We start from the raw sequence: 19972 nt of genomic DNA on the forward strand, positions 1-19972 counted from the left end.
TGCCAAACAGCTGTAGCCTGTAATCCGCCGCACTGCCGCAGTACCACCGCGCCGTACGCTTCGTGTACGGTGTAGAACCATAGGTTGTTTCATTTCGTTTTTAGCGGTTTTGTAGATATTAATTCCGTTTCTCCACTCCAAACAGTCGAAACTTTACGATCTGCACAATAGCCGATTGTACACGCGCATGTTTTCACTAATTTACTGTTATTTGTTATTTATACGTTACTTTACTGTATATTACACTTGTTTCACCCTGTCACACGGTTTCTAACACCTATTGTTTTAATTTTTAGTTATTCGTTAAACCCCTCGAATATAAATATATATATTTTTTCTATACATTATATATATTTATGTATTTGGAGAAATAGTAACACTAATAACCGAGCTAGTAATAGCATAACAGTTATAAATCCTGGTGCATTTGAGTATACCTATTATACAATCGTATATAAGACGGTCGCGCGTAAATAGTAATTTAGTCGCATGCTATAATATTTTGGTATATTTCAATGCAATAAAATAGTGAACAATATAATATCAAAAATTCGCGTCCGGATCACTACGCGTCCGAGATTCAAAAATGTTCTACGACTGTGGTTTCTAGCAAAGGTAAGCTATTCATTCCTCGTATCCCTTTTCGATTGGCTGCTTCTATAGGAATCCAATAAATACCTACATAGAAATAGAACGTTAATACTAAATAGGTACCTATTATTCAGATATTCTGCGTAGTTCGGTTGGAAATTAACAAGATAATGTATACATTATTTATTAATGGAAACTGTATTGACTATCGTCAAAATAATTTTTGATTAGTACATAATATTTTGTTATAGGTACCTATCAAGTTTAGTATAATTTAAATTATGAATTATCACTATAAGTACCTGTTAGGTATGTTTAGGTTAAAGTGACTGCACTTCTAGGCTACTACTATATGGGTTATAACCCTTGGGTTCTCATTAAGGTTACTGTGGACAGTGGTACTATGTTTTCACTTGTTCTATATAAGTTAATTTAAAAAGTTTTTTGCAGTTGGCTGCATTTTTGATACAATATAATCACAATTTTTTTGTTTTTAGACTGTCTAAATCTGTTTTTATAATATTTTAAATATATATTAATAGATAGGTATAATTATTTTACACTATTTATTAAAAATGATATACCTAAATAAATAAAACTAATAACACAAAATTGAAACTGTTAAATGTAAATTTGCTAGGTATGGTGTGCTTAATTAAGAGCGAGAATACAATTAGTGTGATGACATCCTTCTAAGATAAAAAATATATCTTATTTTTTAAAGGGTAAAATAAAAATCTGACAAAAGCAATTGACATTTAAATAAATATGAATTTGATAATTTACTAGGTACTTTAAATGCTATTGTAAGATCCGTTCATCATCGTTCCACATTATAATATCAACAGATACACATAATGCAATGAGACATAATGATTTGTATATTTAACGTAATTACAATATCTTAGTTACAACAACTACAAACTGACATCAAGGAAAAAAACTATACAATTATATTACCATTACCTTATTTATCATATAGATAGTCACAACATTACCCAATAACATAAAATCTTATTTTGTTTTTCACTCGCTAGGTGCGGAGACTATCAACTAACAGTGTCCCCAATCACATACATTACAGCTATTAAGTATAATATTGCGATACCTAATTGTAGGTTCACATTCTATTTATTAATATTATTGCTTAATATAAATTACAATATTAATTTAAATTTGCTAATTTATAGAGATAATGGAATAGAATTTGAAACAATTTGACTATTTATATTATTTGATTAGATTTGAGCAAAACATGGCTCATTTTGAATACGTAATATAACAGAAACCTAATTAAAATTATATTTTCCTCAACAATAAAATATTAAATAATATTGTTTTACTTTGAATAATATGACAATATTTAATATTTAATAAATTCTGAAGTACATAACCTACATATACAATAAAACTAAGATTACTTGTAGATATTAAAATGATAATACAAGCACAGAATTTATTCTACGATATAAGGTTCATGACATCCTCAATGGCATCTAATTTCAATTAGATAAGTAGGTACCTATACAAATGAAATATTTTTATTTATTCATATTTTCTTATCAAATATTGTCTTATGGATTATTTTTAACTTGATTAAATTTCCGAAATATCTATCTTAATAAGATTGACACTACATTATGATTTTAATTGTAATTAGCTCGATAATAAGAGTTAAAATATTATAAAATTTTTTATTCAAAAATAAAAAAATATGATAGTAGATATTAAATAGTTTTTTTATGTTCTTGTGTGTTGATATTGAATTTCAAAATTTATTTATTATACAACATATTTTACACTTATATGATTGGAAATTGAATACTGACAATATTTCAGAGATGTTTTTATTTATTTTTATTGTCACTGGTCCTTAGTAGAAAATTATAACAAATAAGAAAAATGTTTAAAGAAAATTAAACAAATTAATATTACTATCAAGTTTTGTGTTAAATTAAAAAATGTCTGTGCTGTGTTTACATAATATATTTTAATGGATAAAACTTAATTTATTTAATTTCAATTAAGGAATTTAGTGTACCGATTTACAATGTTGTTTATTTTTGTGTAAGTAACTTGGAAATTTACTTTAAAAAGGTAATTTTTATGGTATGTATTACTACAATAATGCATTGATTATATATTATCATTACCTTGAGACTGTTTAAATACACAGATGATATTTACAAAAGTAACTTAATTTTGTATTGTTGTGTTTAAGAAATGTATTAAAGTTAAGCCCTGATTGCTAAATTTTTAACTCAACAGTTTCATAAAAAATTACATAATCATTAAAATCCTCAATAGGCCTAAACGATAAAACCCTATGACTGAAAAAAGGTCTAAATACCATTTAAGCTAATTATTTTACATACTTATTTGTATTTAAAGAAAAAAAAATATGTACTTGAACTCGCATAGTCGCATATTTAGATAACTTACTATAGTATTATTAATGCTTATGCGTAGGGAACAGATTTGAATGCAAAAACATATTTTTCACTAAATGTCCAAAAACCTTGCTTTCCAAGTATAAAGTTCATACATCAAGGAGTTAAAAAATTGTAACTTTATTTTGCATTTTTTGTATTAAGACACATTACAGCTCTTTTTAAATTTTTTAGTGAATTTTTGTTTCAAGTCTTATTTTTTTTATATGAATGGCTAAAATTTGATAGAATTGTAGTTAAATTTCATTGTAAAACATTTAAATAAAATATAATTTATTCTCTTCGACTTACTTCAACTTTTATTATTTATTATGTTTTTACCGATACAATTTTCAGGGTAAAAATAAAGTCTAAATATTAAAATAATCATATGAATAATTAATAAGAACAAGAATTTATATAATAATAAATCATTTTTCAATGTTAAAAATAATTTAAGAGCATATTTTTAGTGCATTTAAAAAAAAAATTTATGGGCGCAATAAGTCGCATATTTTAAGTCATTTTTCTTGTTTTTAAGAGCATTTAAATCCGTTCCCTAATTATGATACTACTATTTTGTAGGATAATATCAATCAATATTTTCTCTGATCATGTGAATTACATGTCATTTTTTTCTTTTCTGATAAAATTTACTTATTCTATCACTTAATATGGATTGAAATTAGAGATTATTAAAATTATACCAAATATTTAGACATATTTCAGCAGTATGAATTTTAAATTGTATATCTAATTTCTGTTATCTATATGTTGTACCTACTGTACTATAATATCTAACCTATTTAGTTATTGATAAAATTGTTGGAGTAATGGGGTTTATTTTAATGTAGTTCTAAAATTGGTTTTAGAAGTGTTTTTTACTATAGTGTAATAGTACTCAGGTTCGTACTGGCAACTATTATGGGGCGGTTGCAAAAACATTTAATAGCGTTGATAGTCTATAACTTATAACTTATAAGTAAAGGTTCATTAGGTGTCGTGTGGGCCACTGTAATGTAAGGTGTTAAATTTGAATTCAATGTTAATATCATTGTACGTGAAAAACAATTCAGAGTGGAGACGGTCTGTCAGTCAGCCTATATAATATGTTATAAGAATATATTAGGTTTTAAGCCAAAGTGACTGTATGAACTATTTATTAGAAAACTTGTTTTACATTTTCAATTCTTTGGTATACCAACTGAAAATTTTAGAAATTTTTAATTACAAAACATTTTTGAGATTTTCCTAAAGTTTATCAAATTCCAAACTTAAAATACTTATAATTATAAAAACCGTGCCTTTGTATCTTTAATATTCTTTACTAATTGCTAATAACAACTGGTGAGGAACCTTGTATTGAATTTTAAAACTTTTTTTAACTTATTTTTTTTTTAATATTAAAAAAATTTAAAATATAAAATAAAATATTGTAAACAGCCTATGAGATTGTCGAAATAATATTCTTACTTTTAAATTTTATAATAGTTCTATTCATTCTAGTTTATAAAATAACATAGCTAAACGTAATCCGCCGAGCTTAAAATTTGTTATGTTACGTACTTGTAAGACGGAGAGTTCACATGTGAGTATCACATAGTACTCTTAATAGTCTTAATCGTTTTTATGTTTTTATATACACATTATCAATTATGATTATGTTTAACTTTGGTTTAACTCTTCAGTCTTTATAAAAAATAAACATTTATTAAAATTATATTATAGTATAGTTCTGAAGAAGATCATTGGGTTTTTAACGGAAGATTAAATAAGGTTAGTCAATATTTCTCCAAAAATTTAATAAAGAAGTAATTTTCACGGTGCATCTGCCCAGATGCCCAATGGGGAGTGGGGCCTGGTGAAAAATAAATTAAAAAATGATAATATTTTTTTTCATATTTTGTACACTTTGTACACAAACAACAAGCTGATTACATCAAAAATTATTTTACAATAAAAGTTAACAATAATAATGTATTTTATAATATTGCCATCAATGATCAACAATGTGTAACCTAATCTTTTAACTTTGTATAATTTAACGTTTAACGTATGTTATACTTATTAATTATACAATACATAATACATATTATAAATATGCATTTATGCTTACATATTTCATAGAGAATGTATTATTCAAGTGGGCAGGTATGAAACTGTTAATTTCAATTGTTCAGCTTTTACAGAAAAATATAAAATCCTTTCAAACCTTAATGTAAACGTAATTTTAGATTCTGAGCGGAGCGACGAATGTATTGATTTTATTACCATGATGTGTGTTTTTTTTTTTTTTTTTTTTTTTTGTGTCTGTCATCACGTTTTGGGGCAGTAAAAATGCTTCGATTTTTGACTTCAGTACCTCGTTCGATCAGAAAGTGAATGTAGTTGGTACTTTGGGGGGTCAAAAGTGAAAAATTCTTAATACTTTTCTAAATTATCGAGAAAAACAAACTAAAAATTAAGGGAAAAACGGGAAATTTTACGCACACTCATTTTTCGACAAAATCGATTTTGGTTTTTGATGTAACTTTAAAACAAATGACCATAGATACATGCAATTTTCACCGAATGTTTATATAAGTATATTCTATCGACCATGCAATTTTAAAAAAATTTTGACTTAAGTTGAACTATTCATAGGCATTTCAAATTTTCGATCATTATTAGTTTTTTTTAAATTAATATCGATAAAAATTTATTTGTTAGGCAGAAATGCTTGAAAATTTAATACATGGCTCCTATCATATTTTTACAATAGCAGTTGAAAAATAAAAGAAATATATTAGCACATTTTTTTTTTACAAGCATTCGAAGTTTGAATTTTGACAACATGTGTAAAAATCATGAAAATCACGAAAATTCGCAAATTATTTTAAACTAGAAATTCTTTAAAAATTTTCTTTTTAAATCTAAGATTTGAAAATTTTTAATAATCTATAATCTATTCTAGACAGATAAACTGTCTTCGCTCAGAATCGTTTTTCGAATACAATGATATAATATCATTGGATTCAAATTTAAAATAATTTTATAATAATAATATAAAATTAAAATTATAATATATCTTTGTATTCAAAAATGCAATGATACTTACCTGAAAGTTTACTACAGCATTGATGAAGAAATTGATCCTGATAAAAGACTAGTTTTTATTACTGATTGTTTGTAATACTTAAAGCTTTTTTACAATTATTTACAATTTTGTAATAAATAAGCAGAACATTTTTTGTGGGCAATTGATCAAAATGTCTGTTTTGAAAAAAGTTTAACAAATAGTCCAAAACTACAAACTATTTTTTTAAATTTTCATTTATAATCATAATAAATGATGTAGTTGTGTAGTATATCAGGTATATATTAACTGATTAATTTTCTTGTATGATATCATTGATTATAAAAACTTTCATTTAAATTTACCTAATAGAATTATATATATTGTATTTTCGAACTTTTTTAACTTTTAAAGACGGACATTTCGTCTTGAATTCTTATTTGCGCTATAACTTAACTTGTGTAAGTTATAATGTTGACGAATTGTCAAAAGCATTTTCACAAGAGGGATAATATAATTTTCTAATACATAGTATGATTATTGATAGAATTTCTTGGTTTTATTTTGAATATTCTCAAATATATTAGATCTTGGTAGTTAGTCCTTGGATGATATTTTATTTCATTATTTGTATTCAATTGTATTTTTAACAAAATAATATTATTTTAAGATTGTATTATTTGAATTAACTTAAGATAAAATACATTCTTGTAAATTGAAAAATTATTATATATATTTTTACGTAATTGCAAAGTTTTCAGACAGAAAAAAATCAATAATACATGAATACCCGTAGTTCCACGTTAGGTTACGTGCGCAAATAAAATAAAAACTAGATGTCAAGTTTTAAACTACCATTACTCAGTTGTTTTAAACTTGGAAAATTTTTTAGACCACTAAAATGCACATTATATCATTGTTGACCAGATGTAAGGTGAAAATTGAAAATATTCCGAGACCGTACTGTATAAAATGTGTATTATGACTGTTAGATAATAAAGTAACGGCAATCAATTATGAAAAATGATTGAATACATTAAACTAAAATCTGAATCACTGCGTTTAGAAGTAATTTCTATTTAAAATTATTTAGAAATCAGTTATCCATATTTGGAAATGTTTTCAAGATTTTAATCGTTTTGTGAAATCTATTAAAATCGATAAATGTCGGTACTTAGTAGTTGGTGATACTTTAAAAAATAATCTCAAAAATTATTAAGTGCTCTAAATTTGTATATGGACTGTAGGGTATAGATATAATGTAGTATACTTCAGTGGTTTAGAAGTGTAGTAGAGGTATACTTGATTCTTTAATATTTGGCGATAACGTGAATTCGTTATGTAACATTATATAACGAATATTAATTCTATATTATCTATGCTAATATATTATACTATCATATTTGTTAAATAATATAGCTAACATCGGAATTTTCCGAAACTCATTCTAATGTAAAAATGTCTTTATCTTCATTCGATGACATACAACTAATTGTTGTACTATTTGTATATTATAAATATTAACTTATGTAAATTGGGTAATGAATAGATCTAGTAAATGTGTCATTGCATTTTTAGATTCGTTTGGCTAAAAACTGCCCTTATAATTAAAATGTTTATATGTCGTATAGTTGTATTATATTAAATTTTTCATTTTTAGTGATAGGAATATCAACTTCATCTCTCAAGGCATTAAAATTAAGGTTTATACTGAATAAATTTCTCTCAGATAGTTGAGTTTATTGTGTTTATTGACAATTAGTCCTCATAGTGACGCTACATCCGCATATTTAGTTGTCTCCATTTTATAAATGTATAACATAACAAAAACTGTTTACAACTTACTATTCAGTATGCTCTACGCTCTACCTCAGTATTTATAGTAGATAATTACCAAAATTTCACAACGTATAGTTAAGAACTATATCTATGTCGTAGAGTTCTTATTTTTTGATAATACTAACCAATAGTTAATAATTTAAAGAAAAAAAACTTATGTTCTCAAACTGATTATTTAAATTGTATTTATGTTATCCTAATAATAAAAATGCTACGACACAGATAAAGTTCTACCCAATGCATTTTGAAATTTTGGTAATTCTATAAATACAGAAGGATTAAGTTATCCAGTGCAAAACAGTTTTTGCTATCGACGCTATGGTGGAAAACGGTGATAACGACAACATATGCGAAGGTAGCGTCTTTTTAAGTAATATTCATTACTATAGGATTTCATTTTAGAATTCTTTGCCTATTGCCTAAGTTAGTTTTTGAGTTTTACCAAGATTTCGAGCATTCCGAGATACAGTGACACACAGATAATTACTTATTAGTTATGATTATGATAAACTACTGGAATAATAATTATATATTTATATCCTTGTACTAACTCGTATAAAGTAAGCGCGATGCGCATTTTATTATTTTTTGTTTAATATCTATCTACACATTGAGTGAGTATCGTAAAATATGACATTATAATATGATCAGTGTTTCTGACTTCTGTAATTATTCTGAAATACGCAAAATAATTGCCAATGCATAATTAAATTTTTTTATTTTTTACTAATAAGGTTAGGTTATATATATATATATATACATATATATATTCCACTATATATTTACTGTCGTATTTATATGGAATTATTATTTTCATACACAACATATTATAATTTATTAGTTTAATAAACTTCTTTATACATAGTATTCAAATATAAATTTAATTATGTAATTTAATATCTTCATAAAAACGTTTTTATTGATGGATTATATATTTCCTCATCATATCCATACTTCATGTTGTATATTTGTTTCTTTGAATTCTATTTAGATGTTTCAAAACTTCTCAAAAAAAAAAATTCTAAATGGTTAACAGTATTACATAATATGATAGAATGATATAACACGTATGATTGAATGATCTTATATTCTTATTATAAGTTATAGCACGTACCTATAAGATTCTTCAGATGATAATATTCGAATTAAATTCTTTTCTTTTTATAGAATTAAAAAAAACTTTTGGATTATCTCAATAGTGGTAATTAAAAAAAAATGTATAAATTCCATTAGTTATACCTACCTGTGCTTTTTAACCAAAAGATTTGTTGTAATCATAAAATAAACAATTTTTAATTTATATAACAAAATATTTCTAAAATTAATATAATGATCTTAAAGACATTTTAGTAGCTATTATTTTATCTAATCATCATTTCAAACTCACACTTAAAAAATATTAAATTTAAAAAGAAACTTACAATTCCAGTTTGAAAAATTGTTTTTAATAGTTCAGGTATTAAAAATTAAAGCTTCTATTATTTTAATAATAGATTAACTATTAATATATTTTGTTAGACAAGATTGATATTATCTAAATATAATCATATCCAATTATAATAATATTATTTAATAACAGATTTAATTTCACTTTCACAAAATTGAATATATTAAAGAATTTATATCTAATTTTATTTATTTTTATAAAAATAAAAAGATATTTAATAATCTGTCAATATTTAATTTATAATAATCTACAATTTGTGTGTAATGTTTGCTCTTATACCACTAACATTATTGATTTTTTTCTCAGAACAACAAAAAACCTTGTTACATAAAAAGGTGCATACAAATTCTTGAAGAAAGGTCAACAGTAGTAAATGCGTATAAATAATATTGTATTACCGAAGGACAAAATTGTATTTAATTTACTTTTATAAGAATAGATTGTGCTTTCGATTAGCATTTTAAAAATAGATTTAATATACCTCAATAGATAAGTAAACGCATATAATTGGAAAACTAGCGTAGTAGCGTCACATAATTGAAATCCATTATATTATTTTAAATCTAACACTATATATTAATATTATGAGCTGCTAATCAATGCATGGGAGAGTTGCCGTCTAGATATAGTCAACTAATATGATAGCAGTTATAGTGGGTATCAATAAAACTAATAAATCTACGCCTATAATACACCTTTATTGTATCCTGTGCCTATACCACATATTGTATACAATGCCTACGCCTATATACCATGTAATTACATTGATAATTTAAAATGTATTTTATCTTTATTTATCTAAAATAATCAATTTAGTTTATAATATATTGGCGTTTATTATTTTTGTTGTCTCGCTTATATTTAATACGTGTTAACAGTGCGGCGTTTTCATTAAAAACATTTTATACTTAAATATTTTTTAGTTCGTTAAATTTCTTTCTGACAATTGTAAAAATAGTAGATTAAAGATAAGCTGATAATATGTATTACGTAGGTAACGTAAGATTTCTGGTAATTTTAAAACGAATTGAACATAATTGATAATGATTAATGATGCATATTACACTATCAGAATTCACAACCAATGAATTCTTAAGAAGTATGTTTTCAATTGGGCGAATGGTTATACATTTAGGCATTTAGCCCTTAAAAGCACAAAATAAAAAAATGACTGGGCATCACTGAGACTACCTGAATAAAATATTTATTATTTCTATAAAAACAATGACACTGTGGTAGTGTGGTTATTTCTGGAACGATATTGGAATTTTCATACTATGGACAGGAATATTATTATAAATAAATCCTAATCGAATAAAGGCCCACGCAGGGTGAATGTTGCCATTACTGTGTGGCCAATGAGAGTTAGCAGTGTATATAATTGCCTCAATGCGCTGAGACTAAAATTATGTAATAACTATATAGTTGTTTTGATATACGTATCAATAAAAGAAAAGATTTAATGCTTTAAAAATAAAAATAAACAATATTATGCAACTTAAAATTTAAATTTAGCTTTGTCACGAGTTCATGACTGACATGATACATGAAACATATTTGTTTCTATTCGGCGGTTATGGTTGCGTAAAACAAATATGCAAAATATGCAAATCGAAAATTCATGTGGTCTTCTACCCTGTAGTCCCTGGTTACCATTGCTATGGACCATCATAGTATCTTTTTCTGTTTTAAAAATATTCTTATCATATTTTAGATGATTAACTAATATGCTCGTAGTTTTGTATTTACTACCCGAATAAAATAAAAATTATAATAATCATGTTAACAATAATTTACTTACTATAACTAGTAAAATTAGTTATACGTATTATATTTCTTAGTATTTATTTATTATAATATATTTAATACTTTTTTTTATCAAACTCCTAGAAATTACAATCACGTATTCAATTCTTAATAAATCAATATACAGGTCATCTAAATTATATTATGTGGTAAAGATTACATAAACATCTAATTAGAATATTATGATATCGTGATGATAACTAACGTACAATAGTCAGATGACTATTATTTATATACAATATACATAATTTATTATGTTACACCAACAATCATACAATGGTAAAATATATTTGTATTATATTATTTAAAATTTAATTTACTCCTTTTGAAAAACTGTTCAAAAAAACCAAATAAGTAAATAACCCACTGTAAATTGTTATTATTCCAAAAAGAGAATTACAATAATTTTGATCAAAGTTCATATTGACCATGAAGAGGTATGCAACTTGTATTGGTCAAAGTACATATTTTTGTTTGACTACATGACTAAATACATATTTTTTTTACGTTGTCATAAACCTATGGTTATCGTCTGCAATAGTTTATAGCCTTTATACTGTTAGTTTAGGAGTGTTAGTTGTTCATTGTTACAAAAAAAAAAAAAAATAGTTGTTTGTTACCCATATTCTATTGATATATTATATTATTAGACAATAAGTTTTTATTTATTTATTACAAATAAAAAAAGTCATTTGATATTGATACACAAACAAATTATGAATTCTCATTTAAAATTCTTGAGAATTTTCTGGGTACCAAAAATAACCGTTGACCTTAACAAATTTGGAAGATACTCTTCCAAGCACTGCTTTAACCAAGCTATGGTCACAATTTTGTTGTTAATAAGATGATTTATCATTATTATTTAATGTTATAGGTTGACAGCACATCACTGTCATGCGATAGTCGAGTTCCCGTCATACTTATCTCTGTATCTTGTCCTTTATTCCTTTATTATGTTGATTTAATTTATAATCAACTAAATAAACATTTTTTTTTAAATATATTGATTAAAGGTATATGTATGTATATTATTTATTATCATATTTATGACTAGTGAATTTATAATGATCTTCTCGATTTAAAAAAAAATTGTCGAGGTCAATAATTTGAGTTTAACATTTATGATTCTAAAATTATTTTAAGTCAAAACCATTAAAATTTGCTAAATTAATAGTGTAGTAGATATTATCCATTATTTTCTATTTATGCTTTAAAATATTTCCATCAATCTCTAATTGCTTATCAAAATAATAAATCAAGATATTTCTCAATTAATTATAATATTCTCATTAGTTTCAATGAACAAGAGATAATAGTAAATAGTTATAGGTATAATAGTAATGCATATGATTGTAAATGATTTCATTGTAAAGGTAATGTTCTTAGTTACATGTTTAAATATAGGTAGAGGTAGACATTTTTTTTCGTTTCATTAATACGAAAAGTGATTGCACTGCGATAACTGCTATCGTTTGAAGTATAATATTTGTACCGTATACAGTTATACGAATGGTTTGCCATACCAACTTGTAGTCCACTGTTTAACAAGAATTCCTCGGTTAATTGTCTCAGTTAACCTATTGTAGATTATTTTAAACTTGTTTCATTTTTGAATAATGCAATGCTACTAATAATTAAAATTGGAAAAAGTATTTCTATTTTAGCTACTATACCTTTTATAATATTATGTTATATATCAGTATATCATTATTCATTAGTATTATCGAATTAACGATTCATAGTTTTTTATTGTGCGCACGTTTGTTTTATTTCTATGGTATAATATTATTGTGTTCGACGGGACATCATGGATCCATCCATTAAGTATGACTACCTATTGACTTATTTAATAATGTCATTGTTATTCGAAAGAAACTTTATAATATACTACGCTTGAATCGTAATAAATTAATGTATTGCTCATAAATAGTTTTAAACTTTCTAAGTTTTATAATTATATACCACTTCTGTTTTGGTGAACGGTAATTGAGCATATTTTGTGTTCTGCGCTTCTACGCAAACCTCCATAAGTACAGTTTTAGGTATGTTTAGGCCATATCATTTTTTCGAATAATGCTTGAAGTGCATTTAAATAACACATCTATTTAATTCAAACAAGACTACAAAAGCAACTAATAATATAATTTTAGAGTTCTCTATTAAATTAATCTTAAAAAAATATGTCGAACAATCTATTCCTTTATTGATCAAGTTTTTCAGCATTGTTTGAATTTTTATAATTTTGTATTTTTATAACTATGTAATATTTTATATTTATACAAAATCGGAACATGTTCCAAATTATACGAATACACCTGCAGGTTTGACATATTCATTGGTCTAAAAATAATTTATTATTTACTGACAATGTTCCCAAATATATTTTGCGAATTTTCATAGAAGATTGGCATATCTATTCAGTATTCACCCATCAAGTTTGGCAAAACGTCAAATTTGTACATAATTTTCAATATATTTTTTACAAAAACAATGCCAAGTTTTCAACGTAGTTGAATAGTTGACATAAAATAAACACATTTTCGTGTACAATAATAAAGGGAAACGATGTATTCTTTTTAGAATATGTAATTGACTATTTTAAATGTCAAGTTTAGCAATCAGAATTCACTATAAATAGTCTCGTCTCTATTAAATTTTAGGTAACCCACCTATAGCCTATAAATTATAATTCGCCTGATTGCTTAAAAAGAAACTGTTGGAACTATACAATTTTACACTTTCCCTAAAATTAACCCACGAGTTGTCCGTCAATGGACAACATCCAATACTGAATCACATTTTAGCATCATATAACATTTGATTATTGTAATGTATACTATGTAACTATGTAGGTATAAATTTTAAATTAACTATTAATATTTCTTAATAAAAAAAAAACATGTTTATTATTCGAATCCGAACAGTATAATTGATTCACTTTATTATTAACTGTCAAATCATTATTCACCATGATCGGTTTCATATTCTCAGGTTTTTTTTTAATTTGTTCAACGGCTTAATTGAAATATATTTACTATTTAGTATTATTAAAAACAGATATAATACTAAATGTGTAAGTAATAATTAATAAGTAGCTACTTTTGGATGGCATGTTAGACATTTTAGTATACTTATTACTGTATTAGTGTTTTTAAACCCCACTATCTATGCCACACCTAGATATACCATTGGTATTGTACAAGTCAGCTTCTGTTTTGAAAATATAATATATAATGAATAATAATAATTAAAACAATATATTGTGTACGTGTTGATGTGTCAAATAAGATTGGTAGACTATTTATAACGAATGGAAAATAATTATTTTTCACACTGGTCAAATTATTTGTAATTATTTTTTTACCACTATTGATGGTTTTGACTTTTGATTAATTTTTTTTTCACTTACACTAAAATAGTATAATGTATAAGCATGTGTTTTAGTCTCATCACTGTAAATTTAATTGTTCTTGTCCATATCCTACTAGTCTTCTATTACACTTTCGGTCAATTATTCTGTCTAAACTGTATATAGAACCCACATATCAATTTATAATAACATAATTACCTAATATTAATAATAGATAAATTACTTAAACAAGTAAGAAAATTTCACATTGCGAACTTGCTAAGTTTCCGGGTTATAAATGAATTTTAAAAGAAATCAAGAAGCTATAATTTCAAATACAATTTGTATAGAATTTACTATTTAGTAACCTTAATATTTTGAATCTTTATTAAATATACATTTACAATAAGTATTTATTCAAAACCAACAATCATAATAAGATATCTTAACACAAACAGTCGTAACTATGTTAGGCTAAGTAGATATAATAATTAACTGACGGATACCTACAATGTGAATATAAGGAATATATTCTATGTATATTTAGAAACCTTAAATGGCTTAAATACACTTAAACTATTGTTGGTTTTTATTACTGCAGTACACCTGTTTAACCATAATTTTCAAAAATCATACTTTAAGTTGATTTGTTGAGTAGAACTTATACGCTATGAGCTGTCCTGCTTATAAATTTATAATCGTTGTAATAATAGAGTACTATATATCTCAACCATCGCTTGTAGAGTAAAGAAAATATGCACACCTGTTTGATACACAATAGTTAGTGGAAAATATTGCTGGAGTAGACAAATTAAATTGAAAGGCTGAACGTGTACTGTAAAATTAATAAAGAATACAAATTAATGCGTGTTTCTAATTATTTTGTATGAAATTCTGTTGCAGGTGTCTGGAAAAGACATTTACTTAGAAACCTTGAAATTTCCAAAAATTAAACCGCATGGAAACCACGTTTGCATACAGACCCTTGAAAGATCACGACCACAATCACCGCTGCGACGGTGATCGTTGTCTGGCCGTGAAGAACGCTTCGCCGAGAAGTAGCCGCATGAGGAGAATCGGAGCGAGAAAGCGCAGAAGTAAACAACGCGAGTTAACGGAATGGCTGATAACGTCGTCGACGACACGGCCGAGCAAACGGAAGCCGAGCACATCGCATTGAAAAACGCGAACGGTTGCATCCAAGAAAAAACCAGTGATCTCCTTAGACGCGTTAAGTATAATGATGGCGAGCAGTCGGATGACAACAAGGGTCGTTACAAACCTTCCGAATCGCGGGACAGCGGCGACAACGACAGTACTAGGAGTAGCAATCGTAGTAACGATAAGAGTAATAATAAAATAACTGTAGAAAATAGGAACCACGTTACGTTCTACAAGAACGACGAACCGACGGACGACGATAGCAGCAGCAGCGGCAGAGGTGGCTGTTCCAGACATCAACACCGCGCACACGATTCGTATGCTTCGTACACGCCGACGACCACGGCCACCGATTCGGACGAGTCGTCATCGTCGTCGTCGTCGTCGGAGCTACACAATCAGGCCCCGGACGGTGGCTGGGGATGGGTGGTCGTGTTCGCTTCGTTCATGGTGAACATGATCGCGGACGGCGTGACGTTTTCGTTCGGCGTCATATTCATCGAGTTTGAAAAGTACTTCGAAGAGGGCAAGAGCAAGACGGCCTGGATCGGGTCGCTGTTCATGGCCGTGCCCCTGCTGTCCGGGCCAATAGCCAGCTTTCTGACCGACCGGTACGGATGCCAGAAGGTGACCGTCATCGGAGCTATAATCGCGTCCACCGGGTTCGTCATATCCGCGTTCGCCGACTCGCTGTTCACGCTGTTCATAACGTTTGGACTCATATCTGGGTTCGGGCTGTCACTGTGCTACGTGGCGGCCGTCGTCATCGTCGCGTACTACTTTGACAAGAAACGATCAATGGCCACCGGGTTGTCCGTGTGCGGCAGCGGCATTGGCACGTTCATCTTCGCGCCGCTCAACCATGAGCTACTCAGTTATTACGGATGGCGCGGTTGCACGCTCATCTTGGCCGGGCTGTTCCTCAACCTTTGCGTGTTTGGCATGTTGATGCGTGACCTTCCGTGGACCAAAGAGCGGGCCCAGAACGAGTGGAAGCGGAAAAAGAACGCTCGGCTCCAGAAGCGACGGCTCAAGTCCACCGCCAGCTACGACCGGCATTCCCAGCACACGCAACTACCGTCGTCCCCGACTTCCGGTTGCGGCGCCGGCAAGGACGAGGCGGCGGATTCGACTCATCCTGGTGGTGGTGGTGGTGGTGTTGTCGTATCGTTTCTCCAAGAAGAAGACGGTGGCGGCGGTATTGCTGCGCAATCGGGTGGCAGGGGTGTCCTGCTCGACTGCATTGTCAAAGACCAGCGGCTATGCAACTCCCTGGTCGATTTGCCCACGTTTGTCAATAATCACGAGAACGTTCCGCTGGAGGTGCTCGAGGCGCTCACGCAGAAAAAGCAACTCTACTCCGTGCTTGTACAAAACTACCCGAGTCTACTGATACCTTCCAAAAGTTTCAGCGACAGCGGACGCATCAACGAATCTGTAAATATTGCGCACGCGCTTTGTTAGCTTTCTATTTTGTCATAATAGTATATCCCTATAAGGACCATTCCGTGATGGTTAATATATATATATATATTTTTTTTTAAAGGGTAATATGTCACCGACGACTCATAGCTTACACGTCAATCAAATCCTCGGTATTCAAAAGTTATTAGATCAAGAAAATAAAACGGATGCCGCCAATAGTAAATCTAATCAAGTTGGCATAATGAAAATGAAAAACGGTGCTAATATCATTTTAAAAAACGGCGAATACGATTGGTGGATAAAAAAAGATAACCCACAAGTTAAACGTCTTCAAACTGCATATCTTCAAGATATTAAGATTCATAGGTAAGTTGTTTTTAACTTATTATTATCAACCATCCAAGATTGATTTTGTTGACAACCAAAACATTTTTATTACAGGCATTCGTTAACATATAGAGGGGCCATGCTCAATATAAACAGATACAGACTAAGAGCATCGTCTTGTCCAAATATTTACCGTAACTCGATGACGACAATCGCCAAAGAAAAACATGAAGTATTTATAACAAATAATCTTACAATGCTTAAATAATTTATAATGTGTTAATATCATTAATTTTTATTAAATTTGATTAATAGTGGTCAGCTGGACTTTGGGAATTGTGGTACCTACTACTTGATATGATGGATTTTTCACACTTCAAAAACATGCCTTTCCTATTGTTTGCTATATCAAATTTCCTCCTGTATACATGGTATGATGTACCATATGTTTACATTGCCGACTTAGCTATAAAGAAAGGACACACCGATGAAGATGCATCATACCTAATCAGCTTGATAGGAATACTTAATATGTTTGGAGAGGTAAATTCAATTACTAAAACAACTTAAATTCATTTTATAAAATTGTTTTTTTGTTTTAGATATTGTTAGGCTGGGCTGGTGATAAAGCTTGGGTTAACGCCAACATGGTATATGCAGTTTCAATGGTACTCTGTGGTCTCGTTATTGCATTAGTTCCTTTATTTGGAAGTTATTTAAGTTTGGGTATTTTATCTGGATTCTTTGGCCTATTTATTTCCGCAAACTATTCATTCACCTCAATCATATTAGTTGAAATCATCTCCTTAGAACGATTCACTAATGCTTATGGTGTTCTATTATTGGTACAAGGAATCGCAAATTTGATAGGACCCCCTTTAGCTGGTTAGTTCAATATAAACAGGTTTTGATTTTTATAGATTATAATACAACATGCAACTAAATATTTATGTATTTTGTTCCAGGTGGTCTATTTGATATAACAGAAAGTTATGACTTATCTTTTTATCTAGCTGGATTATTCATTGCATTGTCAGGGTTGTTATTATTTGTTCATCCAATAATAAAAAAAATGGCAAGGTATAGAAGGAAGCAAACACTATTGAAAAGTCACAAAAATAAGATAATAAGCATAGCCTCAAATCGCAAAAAGTAATTTTATTATTTTAAATTTGTTTAAATATTTATTTTGTAGAATTTTTTACATACAAATATCATTTTTTAGGATCATCATACTAGGACTATTTGTAGTATATCCAACTTAATAATATTCTATAGTATCTAGGCACTTTATTGTGATAAAAGTTAGTCCTAACAATGATTCATTATGAGTGCTTGCGCTCCTTTTATCTTTTAGTAATAAATTTGTCCAAATTTAGATTTTTTTAACTTTTTGAATTCTTAGAGAATATATTTTCAGATATTAACATATTTTTTATCCAATTTAAATGAGAATTACTTACCAAGGAACGTTAAAATATATTGACTTTCCATTATTATATTTGTAGTAATATCTATTTTTTTTTTTACAAGATTAGTTAATTCTTTTAAAATGAAAGTATTATATAAATTGATATGATAGGTTAAGTAACAAGTATCAATGTAAAAAAAAATATATTTTTATAATTTATAATTTTTGTTATTATTTAGATGTGCAGCAACTGAAGAAAATGTGATATTTACACCTAAAAGACGTTCAAGTTTGGCAACAAGTGTCTAAATACTGACTATTACTTATTAACAAGTTAAAATCTCTACAATGATGCGTTTATATGCTAATTGGATTTGACTTATCATTTTTTAAATGTATTAACATTTTATTTTATCATTACAGTGTCATACATAATATTTTATTTATTATTTGATACTCCTATTTTTGTCTTTTATAATTGTTTGTTCATAAAACAATAAAACAATTTTCATTAATTTTCAATTTAGAACAAATATTTTAACAATGAATCTAGTAAATGGTTTTCAGTTAGCAATTCTTAATGTCTTATTCAAATTTTTAATTGACTGTAGGTTTAATAGTTATCTGCTAAAGTATATGTCTTCTTATAAGTATTAAATAATCTGAAAAGCACAGAAGTTCATAGTTGTAGAATTATTAAATAGTATTCAATGTATACGTGTCTTTTGATAAGTTTTTAATTGTTATAATCATATCTACAGCATTTTGATTTTTATTACAGTGTAGTTGTATACTCATCGAACAAAGTCTATGTCCACTAATTTATTTCTATTTTATAGACTACTTGCAAATTTATTATCAGATATTTTAATATAATAATGAATTTGCTCAGTTTCCAAATCAATTTCAATATTTATTTCCAGTTATGCAATAATTTTTATTTGTAAAATTGATGTTACTTGTGATCATATTTATTTATTATGATATTCTGATACATACATTATTAATATCTATATTCATATAATATTATTTATGTAAAAATAAATAAAAATAACATTCATATATTTGAAATTTTGAAATTTTGTAATATAATTTTGAATTTTCACATAATATCCAATTACAGTTTTTC

The 19972-nt window shown here is 27.6% G+C and overlaps 1 protein-coding gene across 2 annotated transcripts; it reads left to right on the top strand.

Moving 5' to 3' along the window:
* Positions 1–23: 23 nt before the first annotated feature.
* LOC107170633 (monocarboxylate transporter 9-like) lies at positions 24–19365 on the top strand. 2 transcript variants are annotated; one of them, XM_089225064.1, is made up of 8 exons: positions 24–615; positions 15423–17117; positions 17227–17471; positions 17547–17664; positions 17748–17975; positions 18035–18317; positions 18398–18584; positions 19083–19365. In XM_089225064.1, the coding sequence occupies exons 2-8, from the start codon at positions 15639–15641 to the stop codon at positions 19150–19152; spliced, it is 2610 nt and encodes an 869-aa protein (XP_089081190.1). In that variant the 5' UTR covers positions 24–615; positions 15423–15638; the 3' UTR covers positions 19153–19365. The 2 variants fall into 2 exon arrangements, with proteins under 2 accessions (XP_089081190.1, XP_015376283.2); XM_015520797.2 differs by lacking the exon at positions 24–615 and adding an exon at positions 12841–12994.
* Positions 19366–19972: the final 607 nt, after the last annotated feature.

This window comes from Diuraphis noxia, unplaced genomic scaffold, assembly GCF_037042655.1.
Source record: "Diuraphis noxia isolate RWA-SAM2 unplaced genomic scaffold, SU_Dnox_SAM2 contig0003, whole genome shotgun sequence".
NCBI lineage: Eukaryota > Metazoa > Arthropoda > Insecta > Hemiptera > Aphididae > Diuraphis > Diuraphis noxia.

Bases quoted from the DNA above. Each gene is read 5' to 3' on its own strand.
- LOC107170633 (XM_089225064.1), top strand. From the start codon at position 15,639: ATGGCTGATAACGTCGTCGACGACACGGCCGAGCAAACGGAAGCCGAG. The intron at 17,472-17,546 runs GTAAGTTGTTTT...TTTTTATTACAG, and splicing joins CAAGATATTAAGATTCATAG to GCATTCGTTAACATATAGAG. The intron at 17,665-17,747 runs GTATTTATAACA...TTTGATTAATAG, and splicing joins TCGCCAAAGAAAAACATGAA to TGGTCAGCTGGACTTTGGGA.